Raw genomic sequence first — 11,409 nt, 5'->3', positions numbered from 1 at the left:
ACAGTTCATTGTCCAGTCCCGTTCTCAGCAGTAGAGCAGGGGTGTCATTGTGCTGCACACCTACAGGACAAGGTTCGACAAAAGTGGACACGAAGTTTGGACAAGATGCAAAAAGTTGTGGCTTTGGTTTCTTTGCTGTTGTTGGGATGGCTGGGGATCCTCCAAGGACTCCCTGTTCTCCCAGATCCTCTTTACAGCACACAAGAGAACTTTGATCTCAGCAAGGTGAGAGGAGAACGTTTTAAGTTTCGCAAGATTATTTGAATCATCGAGCATAACTGCAAGAAATAAAATTGTTTAATACCGCAGCTAAAAGCAGGGCAGTACATGTAGAGCTCACTTCTTGTTTTCGTGTTTCTTGCCTTGCAAGTCCTTCATAACACTTAAGGAGTATTTCATATATGTATATGAAAGCATTAAAATAAAAAATGTCATAACTTTTTTAAGAACAAAATATGCATATGGGAAGAGGCTGAATGGCTGAAACAATGTTTTATAGTTTGGTTGCATTTTAAAAATCTTTCAAAAATATCTTAAGTATGTGATTTTATACTTTCTGTATGCAATGTTTTTTTTATTGTTTTTTTTTTTAATGACAATCCTGTGAACTCTTCATGACAGTTTTTGGGAACATGGCACGATATTGCAAAGGCAAGTACATCTCCCTACATGCAGCGCTACAGCGGAGAACGGGCCATTGGCAAACTGGTCCTGCTGAAAGGCAGTACGGATGAAAAGCTCAAAATGACCCGAACTGCTCTCAGGTTGGATTATAAAAACTGTCATATTTCACACTTAAAAGACAGAAGAGTCCTAAAATATCCCCTATTTTATCCATCAGCAAATGCTTATCATTTGTTCACTTTTCAATGTTTTCTATGAATTACCTACTGATTTGTATTTAAAGTCACAGGAAGTCAGAAAAACAGACATTGCAAAACATTAGAATTTTATCTGCTTGTTGATCAAGGCCAAAATCAATGTTTGCCAAGGCTTTCAAAAGTTCAAACTGGGTCAGTCAAGTACAATCGATGTATAAAAAAAAACAAAAACAAAAGAAACAATCTTGGCTCAAGTCGAATATTTCTACATCCAACTTTTTGGATGTCGATATATACCAAAATATATTCTGGTTTCTCCAGAAATATTCTTGGAAATTTCTGGTGAAACACAAATTAAAGTTATGATGGAAGTGACAGCAGAATGTATGAATTTACCACCGCTTTACATTTTAAATGAGCCGCTCAGTCAGGGGTGTCAAACTCATTTCATTTTGGGCCAAATCAAAATCATGAATGTCCTAAAAATGTTGTGGAAGAAGCTATTGATTAAATATATGAACAAATTGCAAAAATATTCATTAATGGCCGACCCTGCATTTGATGAGCACTTCTTGAAATAAAATAATTTCTCATTGACGCTATTTAGTTGTACACAGATACAAACTCCTTTGATTTAGTGATTAAAAAAAGGGAAACTTTTTTTCCCTGGACAAACCATCATGTCAATCCTCTCTTAACTTTCAAGAATAAAGTCGCAATAAAAACGGTAAAAGCAATGATTAAAAAAAAAACAGACATTTTGATAATCACAGATTAGTCTTAAAATCTCGCAAGTTAATAAAACAAAATATTTAAAGCAAAATTTACCAATTGGGCTCACTCAGATGTTTCTGTGTTGGGACATTAGCAAGCATTACAAATGATACTATACTGGAATTTGATTATTAATAGTGGATTTGATTTGATTTGATCACTTGAATTAAAGTGTATTTTGTGCAGACGGGGAACATGTCTAGAGAGAACTGGGGATTATGAGTTGACCTCCACACCAGGACGATTTTTCTACCATGTTGCAAGTATGTTGTCTCACTTTTACTCTCTGTTAATTTGGTGATTGTCCTCTGATGATCACCTGTGGAAATAACTCTTCTTGGACATTTTCTCTGTCTCTGCAGAGTGGGGAGCAGATGTGGATGCTTATGTTGTTCACACCAACTACAACGAGTACGCCATTATGATTATGAGCAAGCAGAAATCAACAGGAGACAAGAGCATCTCACTCAAGCTTTACAGTGAGTTTTCACCTCCTGTTGAGTCATCTTTGGAAAACAGATGACAGAAATTATGGACACATCCTTAAAAAACAGGAGTTCATACAACTTTTGACGGGAAGCTTTTCTGTGCCTGTTCGGTGAACTCCACCCACACTGAGTGGACACTCAGCAGAAGTGGTGGGAAATCATAAATACTCTTTGCATGACTCATTTGTCTTGATTTTAATCAGCGTCTGGGCTACAGCAGTGCATGTGGTGATTTTGGTTAAAAAAAAAATAATAATAAAATAAAATAAAAAACACTTGTCATGTGTTCTCTGTAGGTCGGACAAAGTCTGTGAGACCAACGATCCTGGAGGACTTTAAAACTCTGGCCAGAGAGCAAGGAATGGGTGACGACGCCATTTACATTGGAAAGGACAAAGGTAGACAAACGCATTTGCATGCAAACATATGCTAAATCAAAAAAACAATATTTTATGCGTCATACAGAACTTGTCCTAACAGAGACTGTTTTAAAGTCTGTACACATTGTCTATTAGTGATTCAGTCATATGTGAAAAAGGTTTCAATTTTCTCTGTGTGCAGGCGACTGTGTTCCTGGAGAGAAGGTGGCCGAGCCGACAAGTCAGCCTGAGCCTCAGCCTGAGCCTAAGGTAGAACCAATCATCCACAACCATTGGGCAACATGGAGTTAAAGTTTTACCACAATATTTTGTGGCACTATTGTAAGAATGATAAAAGTGACAATAAGAACTATTAATTTCATTTTTTAGGTGACTGCGTAACAGAAACAACAGCCCAACATGCACACATGCTCCTCTTGAAAAATTTGTAATAAGCTTCTTTAGGATATTCTGGGATATAAATCCCTTCAATGTGTGCATTTAATTATATTATCAAACTTGTTAAACAGTGGTGAAAAATTGTAAAGATAATCTCTACAATACAGGCAGTTTTTTGATTTTTTTAACATTACTTGAATTAGTCAGGATGACGTCAAATCAAAATCTTTGTATGATAAGAAATGTATCACTATAAATTATAGGATAAATGCCCACCCCTAAAAATGATATGGCTGAAACCAGAAGTTTACATCCACTGTGTTAAAAAAAAAAACACTCCATCACTTTAAACTGAACAGCATTAATTTTTTATGCAAACTAGGAAAACCAAAATATTTTCTATTCGCTAAATATAGAAATAATGTGCTTTTTTATTATTTGTTTGTATTCAGTAGCTTTAAGATACTAGTAAAGTGCATGTAATACAAAATTTTAACCACCAGGCTAGGGAAAAATATGACTGAAAAGGTCTTCACAATACCTGACACATTGTTTTCTAGGGGGAAAAAATATATATATTCTCTGTGCTCTTAGCAATTGCTTACTTTTTGAAATCTAAAAACATGCAGTTGCATGGTAAACAGATAACATGATGATTTTGACATAGAAACATACATAATCAGTTTGCTTTGCAACGTTTCTGTTTTTGCTGACTGAGTTTTGTCTCTGCGTGTCGCAGCGGGTGAGGAGAAATATCGTCTCTTCTTTGACTTTTGACAACACAGAGGGCTCTGGTATCGAAGAACCACTGTTCAACGGAACCGGTGAGAGATGAGCTACATTAAAACATCACTTTAGTACCTTTATAATATCTAAAGAAGTCACATGCCCTCTATATGTCTTTACAGTGGCATGCAGCGCCGCTCCAGACACCGGACCGTGTTTTGGGTTGTTGAATCGCTACTTCTACAACTCTTCCTCAATGAGTTGCGAGCTCTTCCAGTACGGCGGCTGTGTAGGCAATCAGAACAACTTTGTGACAGAGAGAGAGTGTCTGCAGAGATGCCGCACAGAGGGTGAGAAGACATAACATTCTGCTTGGAACATATTGGTTTTTGACAAATAAGGAGGATTTAATTGAGGTTCAACTTACTTGATTCTCCAGCTGTGTGCCGTCTCCCCATGGCTCCTCAGCCCTGCAAGGGTCAACCACCTATCTGGGTCTTTGACCTGTCCACTGGACTGTGCGTGCACTACAAACAGGACTTCTGTCAGCCCAATGCTAACAAGTTCTACACTAAGGCAGAGTGTGAAGAGTACTGCGGAGTGATGAAAGACGGTGAGGCAGTTTGGAGATCATCCCAGATTCATTCATGAACAATAGAACAGAAACCCTATGAAAGTGTAAAAGCCTTAATCGGAACATTTAATGTATTTCTCTGTTTGCAGACGACCTGCTGATGTCAAACTGAGCAAACTAAGGAAGCGCTGCTGCTCTCCAGATCTCTTCACAGAGACGAATCATGAATCAGAATCAAACAAGGTGCACAACAAAAGTGCATCTCAGCAAATCAGCTCTAATGTCAAATCATGTCAAGCTGTCAATAAAGAGTCAATACTTTGCATTTGTTTCTCCGTGCAGCATTCAAAGTATCAGAAGGTTCAAGTTTACATTAGATCAGTGCTGTACAGATACAAATGGAACAGGACTTATATAGCAGGAATTTCAAGAATAAAAATCTGATGCCTTCCAAAAGAAAGATCATGGTTAAAATTGGTCAATATCTGCAAATATTCTTAGTTTTCTTATTTTAGTTTGTTAAGTGAGGTGGGAAAACTGGGACACATGACGCTGCCAGTGATCTCTCATTTTTGGCTAACAACTGGTCTCTAAATTCTCCTTAGGTGTGAATGTGTGCTTTCATGGTTGGTTGTCTTTCTGTTGTCCTGTGTTGGGACTGGTGACCTGTCCAGTGTGTACTGCTTCTACCCCAATGGCTGCTGGAGAAACTCACCAACTCCCCATTAATCTTACACTGACATGAGGATTGTAGGCTAATAGATGAATGAATGTAATTACACAAAATTTTGGCAGGACATCAAACTAACTGCATTTTGTCAAATCCTCTCAGTTTATCTATATTTATAAATCAACATGTTTAAACTATCTGCAAAAATGGCTCGTCTTGCATGTTCAAGCTTCCTCCTCCTTTCGACGTCTGTTTTAATGTACAAAGCAGTCAAAATGTGTGCTTTGCACTGTAGTTTATAATACAATGAGTTTCGGTTCTGTTCTGTAAAAATGCAGAAGTATATTATCGCTGTTTAAAATGGGAAAGTGCAAAAATATACGTGTGAAAAATTAATTTTCAGTTTTAAAAAAGTGAAATTTGAATGTTTGTGTTTATCTATTCTGCCAATCAACACTGAGAAAATAAGATGCTCTCAATCAAAATCAAGGGGCTTTTAAAGCCAACTTCCTATTCAAGGTCAAAACCAGGAGGTGGCGATATTCTTCACACTAAACACGAACTCTCCCGAGTTTCTCAGTAGCTCTCTCTGATTCCTGTTCCCATGCAGCGACTTTAGTCAGCAAATGATGAGTCATTCAAGAGCTGAAAAAGTCACCACTGCAAGCTTTCTCTCCGGTGAAGGAGCCAGGCTTCCTGTTCTCGGTTCCCAGAGTTCCCGGCTGCTGGCAGTAGAATGCTGGGAATATCCGGAAAGGAAGGGGAAGTGACATCACAGAGCTGACCTTCCGTACCAGGCCAGTTCACCTGGTGCACGCTGCACGAGAGGTGCCAAACAACCAAACACACAGAGATAGCAAGAGGAATTTACTTTGTCTTGCTCTCAAAGACTCACACGGTGCATATTCAACAGTGTTCCTGTCACATTTTGACACTTTGAGTTTGTTTTCCAAGAGAGCGGTGAAAGAGAGACTCTGCGGTTCCCATGAAGAGAGAGGAAGCGATAACCTCGATTAGTTCTGCAGAAAACTTTCCGACAGTCTCAACTCACCACAAATCTCACAATAAAATTCCCACCATAGCTTCAGCTGCTTCTCACTACAGCAAATACTTCAACTTTTCATCTGTTCAGCAATTATTTTTAATTTTACTGCTGTACAGACAGCAGAAATAACTTTTTATTGCTCTGAATTTCTTCAGCTCACTGTGGATTTACTGCCTCACTTATACTTTAGAACATGACCTTCTGCTGAAGATAACATCCAAACTCCCAAAATAATAATAATAAAAAAAAATTCAAAAAAGATTAAGTAGGAGGATTTTGTCTATACACACATTACTGTCTGGTCTTTATGTTTCATCAGCTGCCTGTAAGAGGCTGAGGAATGTATCGACCCTCCATCCTGATTGGATATTATATTTCTTTAACTACTTTTTCAAGATGTTCAAAGAAAATGTATCTTAATGTTTTGATTATTTTAGATTTAGCCACTTCATTGTGGTCAAATTATCATAATCTTTTATATTTTGTTTTCCAATGTTTTAAGATTCCTTGTTACTTTTTGATTTTAATATGTAATTGTTTTTCAGCTCTGAGTGGGAGCCTCTATACTGGTGCTCCAGGAGCCTCTATACTGGTGCTCCAGTCCGGTCCTCGGGAGCCACCGTCCTACAACTTTTAGAGGCATCCTTCCTCCGACAGACCAGGATCTGCTCTGAACAAACCTGCTAACGAGCCAATCATTTGATTCGGGAGTGTTGGAGCACTGAAGCGTCTGAAAGTTGCAGGACGGTATAGCTCTCGAGAAGCTTCCACATAGAGCAGGGGACTTGAGCACTCCTGTTTGATAGCTTAGTTATTTTATTTTGAAAGTCTGTCTTTTCTGCTTTATTGTTTCCCTGTTATTTTTTCATCTTTTCGGTCTGAGTCTTGATCATTTCTCATTTTAAGCTGTGCCTCCGGTTTGTTCACATTTCAAATTGTTGCTTCCTTGTTCCCTGTGTATTCTTCAAGCATTTCTCTGATTTCCTCAGTTTGACTTTAGTTCTTTGCCTTTCTTCTCACAGCTGCACTCTGTTTCTTCTTGTTCAGTGATCAACACTCAGTAAGTTAACTGTCAGAAACTACTGTTAACTGCATCATTCCTTCTGGGGCTCCTGTAGTGCTTTTTGTTGGTTAATTTCCCCCCCATCTCTACCTCCTCACTTCATTTGGGTCCTGTGCTACACCATTCTGTGAAACAAGTCGCATAAAAGGCACTTTTTTTACTGTGGTTCTCACAAACTATGCTGTTTTCTGTTTCTCTATTAGTACATTTTATTTTCACTGCATAGGAATAATAATTCTTGTTCAGCACTGGCTTTACTCATCTTATTTTATTTTTAATCAAAACACATTTTGTCCACATGCAAACATCTTTCTTAAAATTTTGACCAAACAAAGTGAAACATAAATAATTAGGTAAATATTTCACATAAGGCTGACATGTTCCCTGCAGATATTATCAGCATTTGAAGAAAGCCTCGGCTGTTACACGAACTACAGCAGAAACTCAAACCACACATGCGAGACGAATAGGTCAGTTTTCCGCTCCAAACTACAATCTGCTGTGCAAAGCTATTTAAAGACTGTTTCATTTGTATACTTTGGCTTCTAAGACTCTCTTTTTCAATTACATTTTTAATTCAGTGCATTTACATAGCACGAGCAAATTTTGTTTGTAGTTTAGTTGGTTTTTAATATGTTTGGGACCATTTAGGGCAACATGCTGAATAAAATTAGAAATGTAGACGTGGAGGACAAGTAGCCTGTGAAAGACGAATAGTATTTCAAAACACTGACTGAGTAATGGGGTGAAAAAGCATTAGTGAATCCCTCAGAGAGGGCCTGATGCTTTGGGAACAAAATGCAAAAACCATACTAAAGAGAGTGCAATGTCAATCATGACAGAAAGAATAAGCCACAAATGTCCAAAATGTGCTTTGTATGTCATTGTATTTATAATGAGATTACAAAGGTGAGCTTTGTTTACTTATTAGAGGACTTCTAAACGTTTCACTTGATTTTATCCAGGAGTATCAATTTAAAGGACGTCCAGGTTCATGTAAATGCGTTCGAAATGCTCACCAAATTTTGGAAAATGTTGAAGTACTTCCTTTCATTTCACAATTATGCCTGACTTCATGTTGAATGGGGTTTTCAGGAGTCTGTTTCACTGATTTCTTGTAGACTTTACCATTCAAACAGCTGTGAAAAGATGCTGAACTCTTATTTGGATGACTCATACGTGGTTCTAGTAACGCAGCGCTCACCTCTGTATTCAGTGACCCTTGACCAACTGACCTGAAGAATATTCTGCCCTCCACCGTCTGTCTCTCTGCACAGTGTGACACTCCAGCCCACTCTGCTCTGAATGACCTCTCCATGACATACACACACAGAGTGTAGCTGACCACTCAGCGCACTCCCAGGCGAGATACACGCACACAATCGTAGGAGCCGGGACATTCCTTTCCCCAGGTGGCAGAAAAGAAGCAGCCAGATCAATGTCCTAATGAGCTGCAAACCACCAGCAGACAATTATTAACCCCTGATGGTGTGTGAGGTCCACCTCTGCCAGGACAGACTATTGAATGACCTGTGTGTGTGTGTGTGTGTGTGCGTGTGTGTGTGTGTGTGTGTGTGTGTGTGTGTGTGGGTGTGTGTGGGGGTGTGCGGGTGTGTGTGTGTGTGTGTGTGTGTGTGTGTGTGGGTGTGTGTGGGTGTGTGCGTGGGTGTGTGTGTGTGTGTGGTGTGTGTGTGTGTGTGTGTGTGTGTGTGTGTGTGTGTGTGTGTGTGTGTGTGGGTGTGTGTGTGTGTGTGTGTGTGTGTGTGTGTGTGTGTGTGTGTGTGTGTGTGTGTGTGTGTGGTGAGAGACGTCTTTCTGTCATGTGGACCTGGTCAGCCACCATACAAGAGGCGTCCTGTAGTGAGAAAATGGGACGTTAATTTTCAGCAAAAATATGCTCTAAATAACTATTTATAGATTTTTAAGCAGCAAAATGTATTTTGATGCATATTTTGTACATTTACAGATCAATGTGGTAATATGGAAAGATTGAAACAATGACGTTTGGATGATGTCATATCTACGCCCCCCGTTTTCTGCACTTCACCATTATGACAGCTCTCTTAAGTTTAGTTCCCTTATCCTCCAACTCCACATCTCTCTTTCGCCCCTAGGCCTCCACTTTGAATCCAGCACGTCCATACGCGCGTTTGTGTATGTGTGCGTGTGTTTGTGTGTGTGTGTGGGGGGGGGGTGCGCGCGCGTGTTGGGGTGTGTGTGTGCGAGTGTTTGTGTGTATGTGTGTGTGGCTGACTGGTGGTGGGAGGACAATAGGCAGTAAGGGGACTAGCTGAATGGGACTATTGAGCCTGCTCAGCCAAACAGAAAATCATCTCCCATCTCACTTCAAACCCCACAGTTTCACTCTGTACAAGCGGGCCTTTATTCTCCATAATTACTCACTGATACACATGTACACTCACACACCGGCACACACACACACACACACACACACACACACACACACACACACACACACACACACACACACACACACACACACACACACACACACACACACACACACACACATTTACAGATATACAAATGCATGTTGTTTGTTTGCTCATGTACCTTGATGCATGTTGTATGATAAACACCAATGTGTGTTAACTTAGACAGTTTGGAGTTCTGTCCAAATGTATTCTTTCTGGATGGAAATCAAATAAAACAAAACAAAATGATTATATTTAAGAAGGATAGCTATGAATTTGAATAAATTAATCATTTTAATCATGTGTTTAATAAGGCTTCATTAATACATGTAGACAAATATGTCTGACAGTTTGACAATGTTTTAGCCTGCATGTTAAGACCTCGCCTTAGCTACAATTGCATGGAGCCTAAAAGTAGGATGGGAAAAGATTCAGTCTAATCGCTATAATCTCCAACCCCATATAAGCCTTATTTTCTCTGCTGTAATAAATAAATATTGCTGCAACATCTGTGTCACACTGTGTGTTAACAACCTAATTCACTGTAAGCCCCTTAACTAGAGGAATTATCAGAAACCACCTGTCAGACAGAGGCAGCAGGCCTCGACAGAGAAAGTGCTGCTGAATGCTGAACGGTGCAGATAAAGAGGGGGCATTTAAACCCACATGAGATTCTCACCATAAGCATAAATATCACTGCTTCACTGTACTTACACTTAAACAGTAGTGCTGCAAAAACACATTTGATGGAAAGTAAATATTATTCCTATTGTTGTTCAATAAAGTGATTATTTCAGATACATGAATGTCATCTATACACATGACGATTTTGACACTATGATGTCAACATAGATAGTGAACAGCACACGTCTGATTTCCTCTTCGAATTAGTATTACTTCACAGACAGACTCTCCTGTAAGCAAGAAAATGTGTCGGAGAGTCTGGCAGTCTAAAGAAACAGGTGTGGGAGGGGGAGAGCAGAACGAATCTACTAGTCACAGCTGGAAAAAACACCGGTTCTTCTGGGACTTTTTCTGGCTAATGAAAGGGGTTTTTTTTATGTCTGGTTAAACCACTCACTGTCTGTCTGTCTGTCTGTCTGTCTGTGTCTGTCTGTCTGTCTGTCTGTCTGTCTGTCTGTCTAGCTATGTAGCTAGCTAACCAGTCTACTGGCAAGGCTGGCTAAGAGCTACCTGAAAGCTCTTGATTTTAGTTCTTGTTACTGTTCATCTGTGCGATGATCAACAGTATTAGATTTATTTAATAGATTAGGAACCAAGAACGCAAATTGTTTTTGTTCAGCAAGAGTAATTGGAAAAGTATGCAAATTTTTCCTGGATACAAGATTCTAGCTGCTAGAATCAAATTATGTTAACTGCTGTACTGTTTTCCTCTAATGCACCAATTTCACGACTTCAGATATATTTTAGACTGTTGTTTTTTTCAACAAATTTGAGTCGTCATGTCTATAGAATACACCTCTAATTAACATAAGTTCTAACTATAAAAACCACATCAAAGGAAAGGTGATTCTTGGCATAGATAAAATCCATTTCTGTGATGTAAGTTGTACACAATATAAACATCTAAATTCTCTTAAAAATGATGTCAATGTTTTTAAAAGTGGATGAGTTAGAAACCCAGGCTTTTTTTTTCCAAGTTCATGTTTATATGCACAGACTTTATCAAATTTTTAGGGCATGATATGTTCATACCTGATTGTTAGGAATGACCAAATTGAACAGATGTTGCTGTTATGCCAAATTTTCTACTGCCTCTGTCTGTCAAATACATTTTTATCAAGAGATGATGTCATATAAACCATCCAGCATTCACTTGGCTCAGGGATCGACACACATTTTGCACCAAAAGACATTCATCTCTGGGAAACAAAACCCATTTTTTTCCAAACTAAAAGAATGCTAATGTTATGACAGAAAATTAATATTGTGTTTGTACTTATATGTAATTGGATGTAATTTGATGTTACTCAGGGAAATAATGCGTCTTGAGGTGGGTGTAAACTCCATCCATTTTTATCTCAAATGTTGGAT

General features: G+C 38.9%; 1 protein-coding gene across 1 annotated transcript; it reads left to right on the top strand.

The window, feature by feature from the left end:
* Positions 1–4,464, top strand: LOC129366706 (protein AMBP-like). Its single transcript, XM_055040695.1, has 10 exons — positions 1–225; positions 622–764; positions 1,782–1,858; positions 1,958–2,074; positions 2,380–2,481; positions 2,645–2,712; positions 3,581–3,665; positions 3,750–3,917; positions 4,007–4,180; positions 4,291–4,464. The coding sequence occupies exons 1-10, from the start codon at positions 106–108 to the stop codon at positions 4,311–4,313; spliced, it is 1,077 nt and encodes a 358-aa protein (XP_054896670.1). The 5' UTR covers positions 1–105; the 3' UTR covers positions 4,314–4,464.
* The last annotated feature ends 6,945 nt before the right edge of the window (positions 4,465–11,409 follow it).

Source organism: Poeciliopsis prolifica, unplaced genomic scaffold (genome assembly GCF_027474105.1).
Source record: "Poeciliopsis prolifica strain line A6 unplaced genomic scaffold, Auburn_PproV2 SCAFFOLD015, whole genome shotgun sequence".
NCBI classification, from domain to species: Eukaryota; Metazoa; Chordata; class Actinopteri; order Cyprinodontiformes; family Poeciliidae; genus Poeciliopsis; species Poeciliopsis prolifica.
Note: the sequence above shows the minus strand (reverse complement) of the source record. Positions and strands in the feature narration are given on the sequence as shown.

Bases quoted from the DNA above. Each gene is read 5' to 3' on its own strand.
- LOC129366706 (XM_055040695.1), top strand. From the start codon at position 106: ATGCAAAAAGTTGTGGCTTTGGTTTCTTTGCTGTTGTTGGGATGGCTG. The intron at 3,666-3,749 runs GTGAGAGATGAG...ATGTCTTTACAG, and splicing joins ACCACTGTTCAACGGAACCG to TGGCATGCAGCGCCGCTCCA. The intron at 4,181-4,290 runs GTGAGGCAGTTT...CTCTGTTTGCAG, and splicing joins CTGCGGAGTGATGAAAGACG to ACGACCTGCTGATGTCAAAC.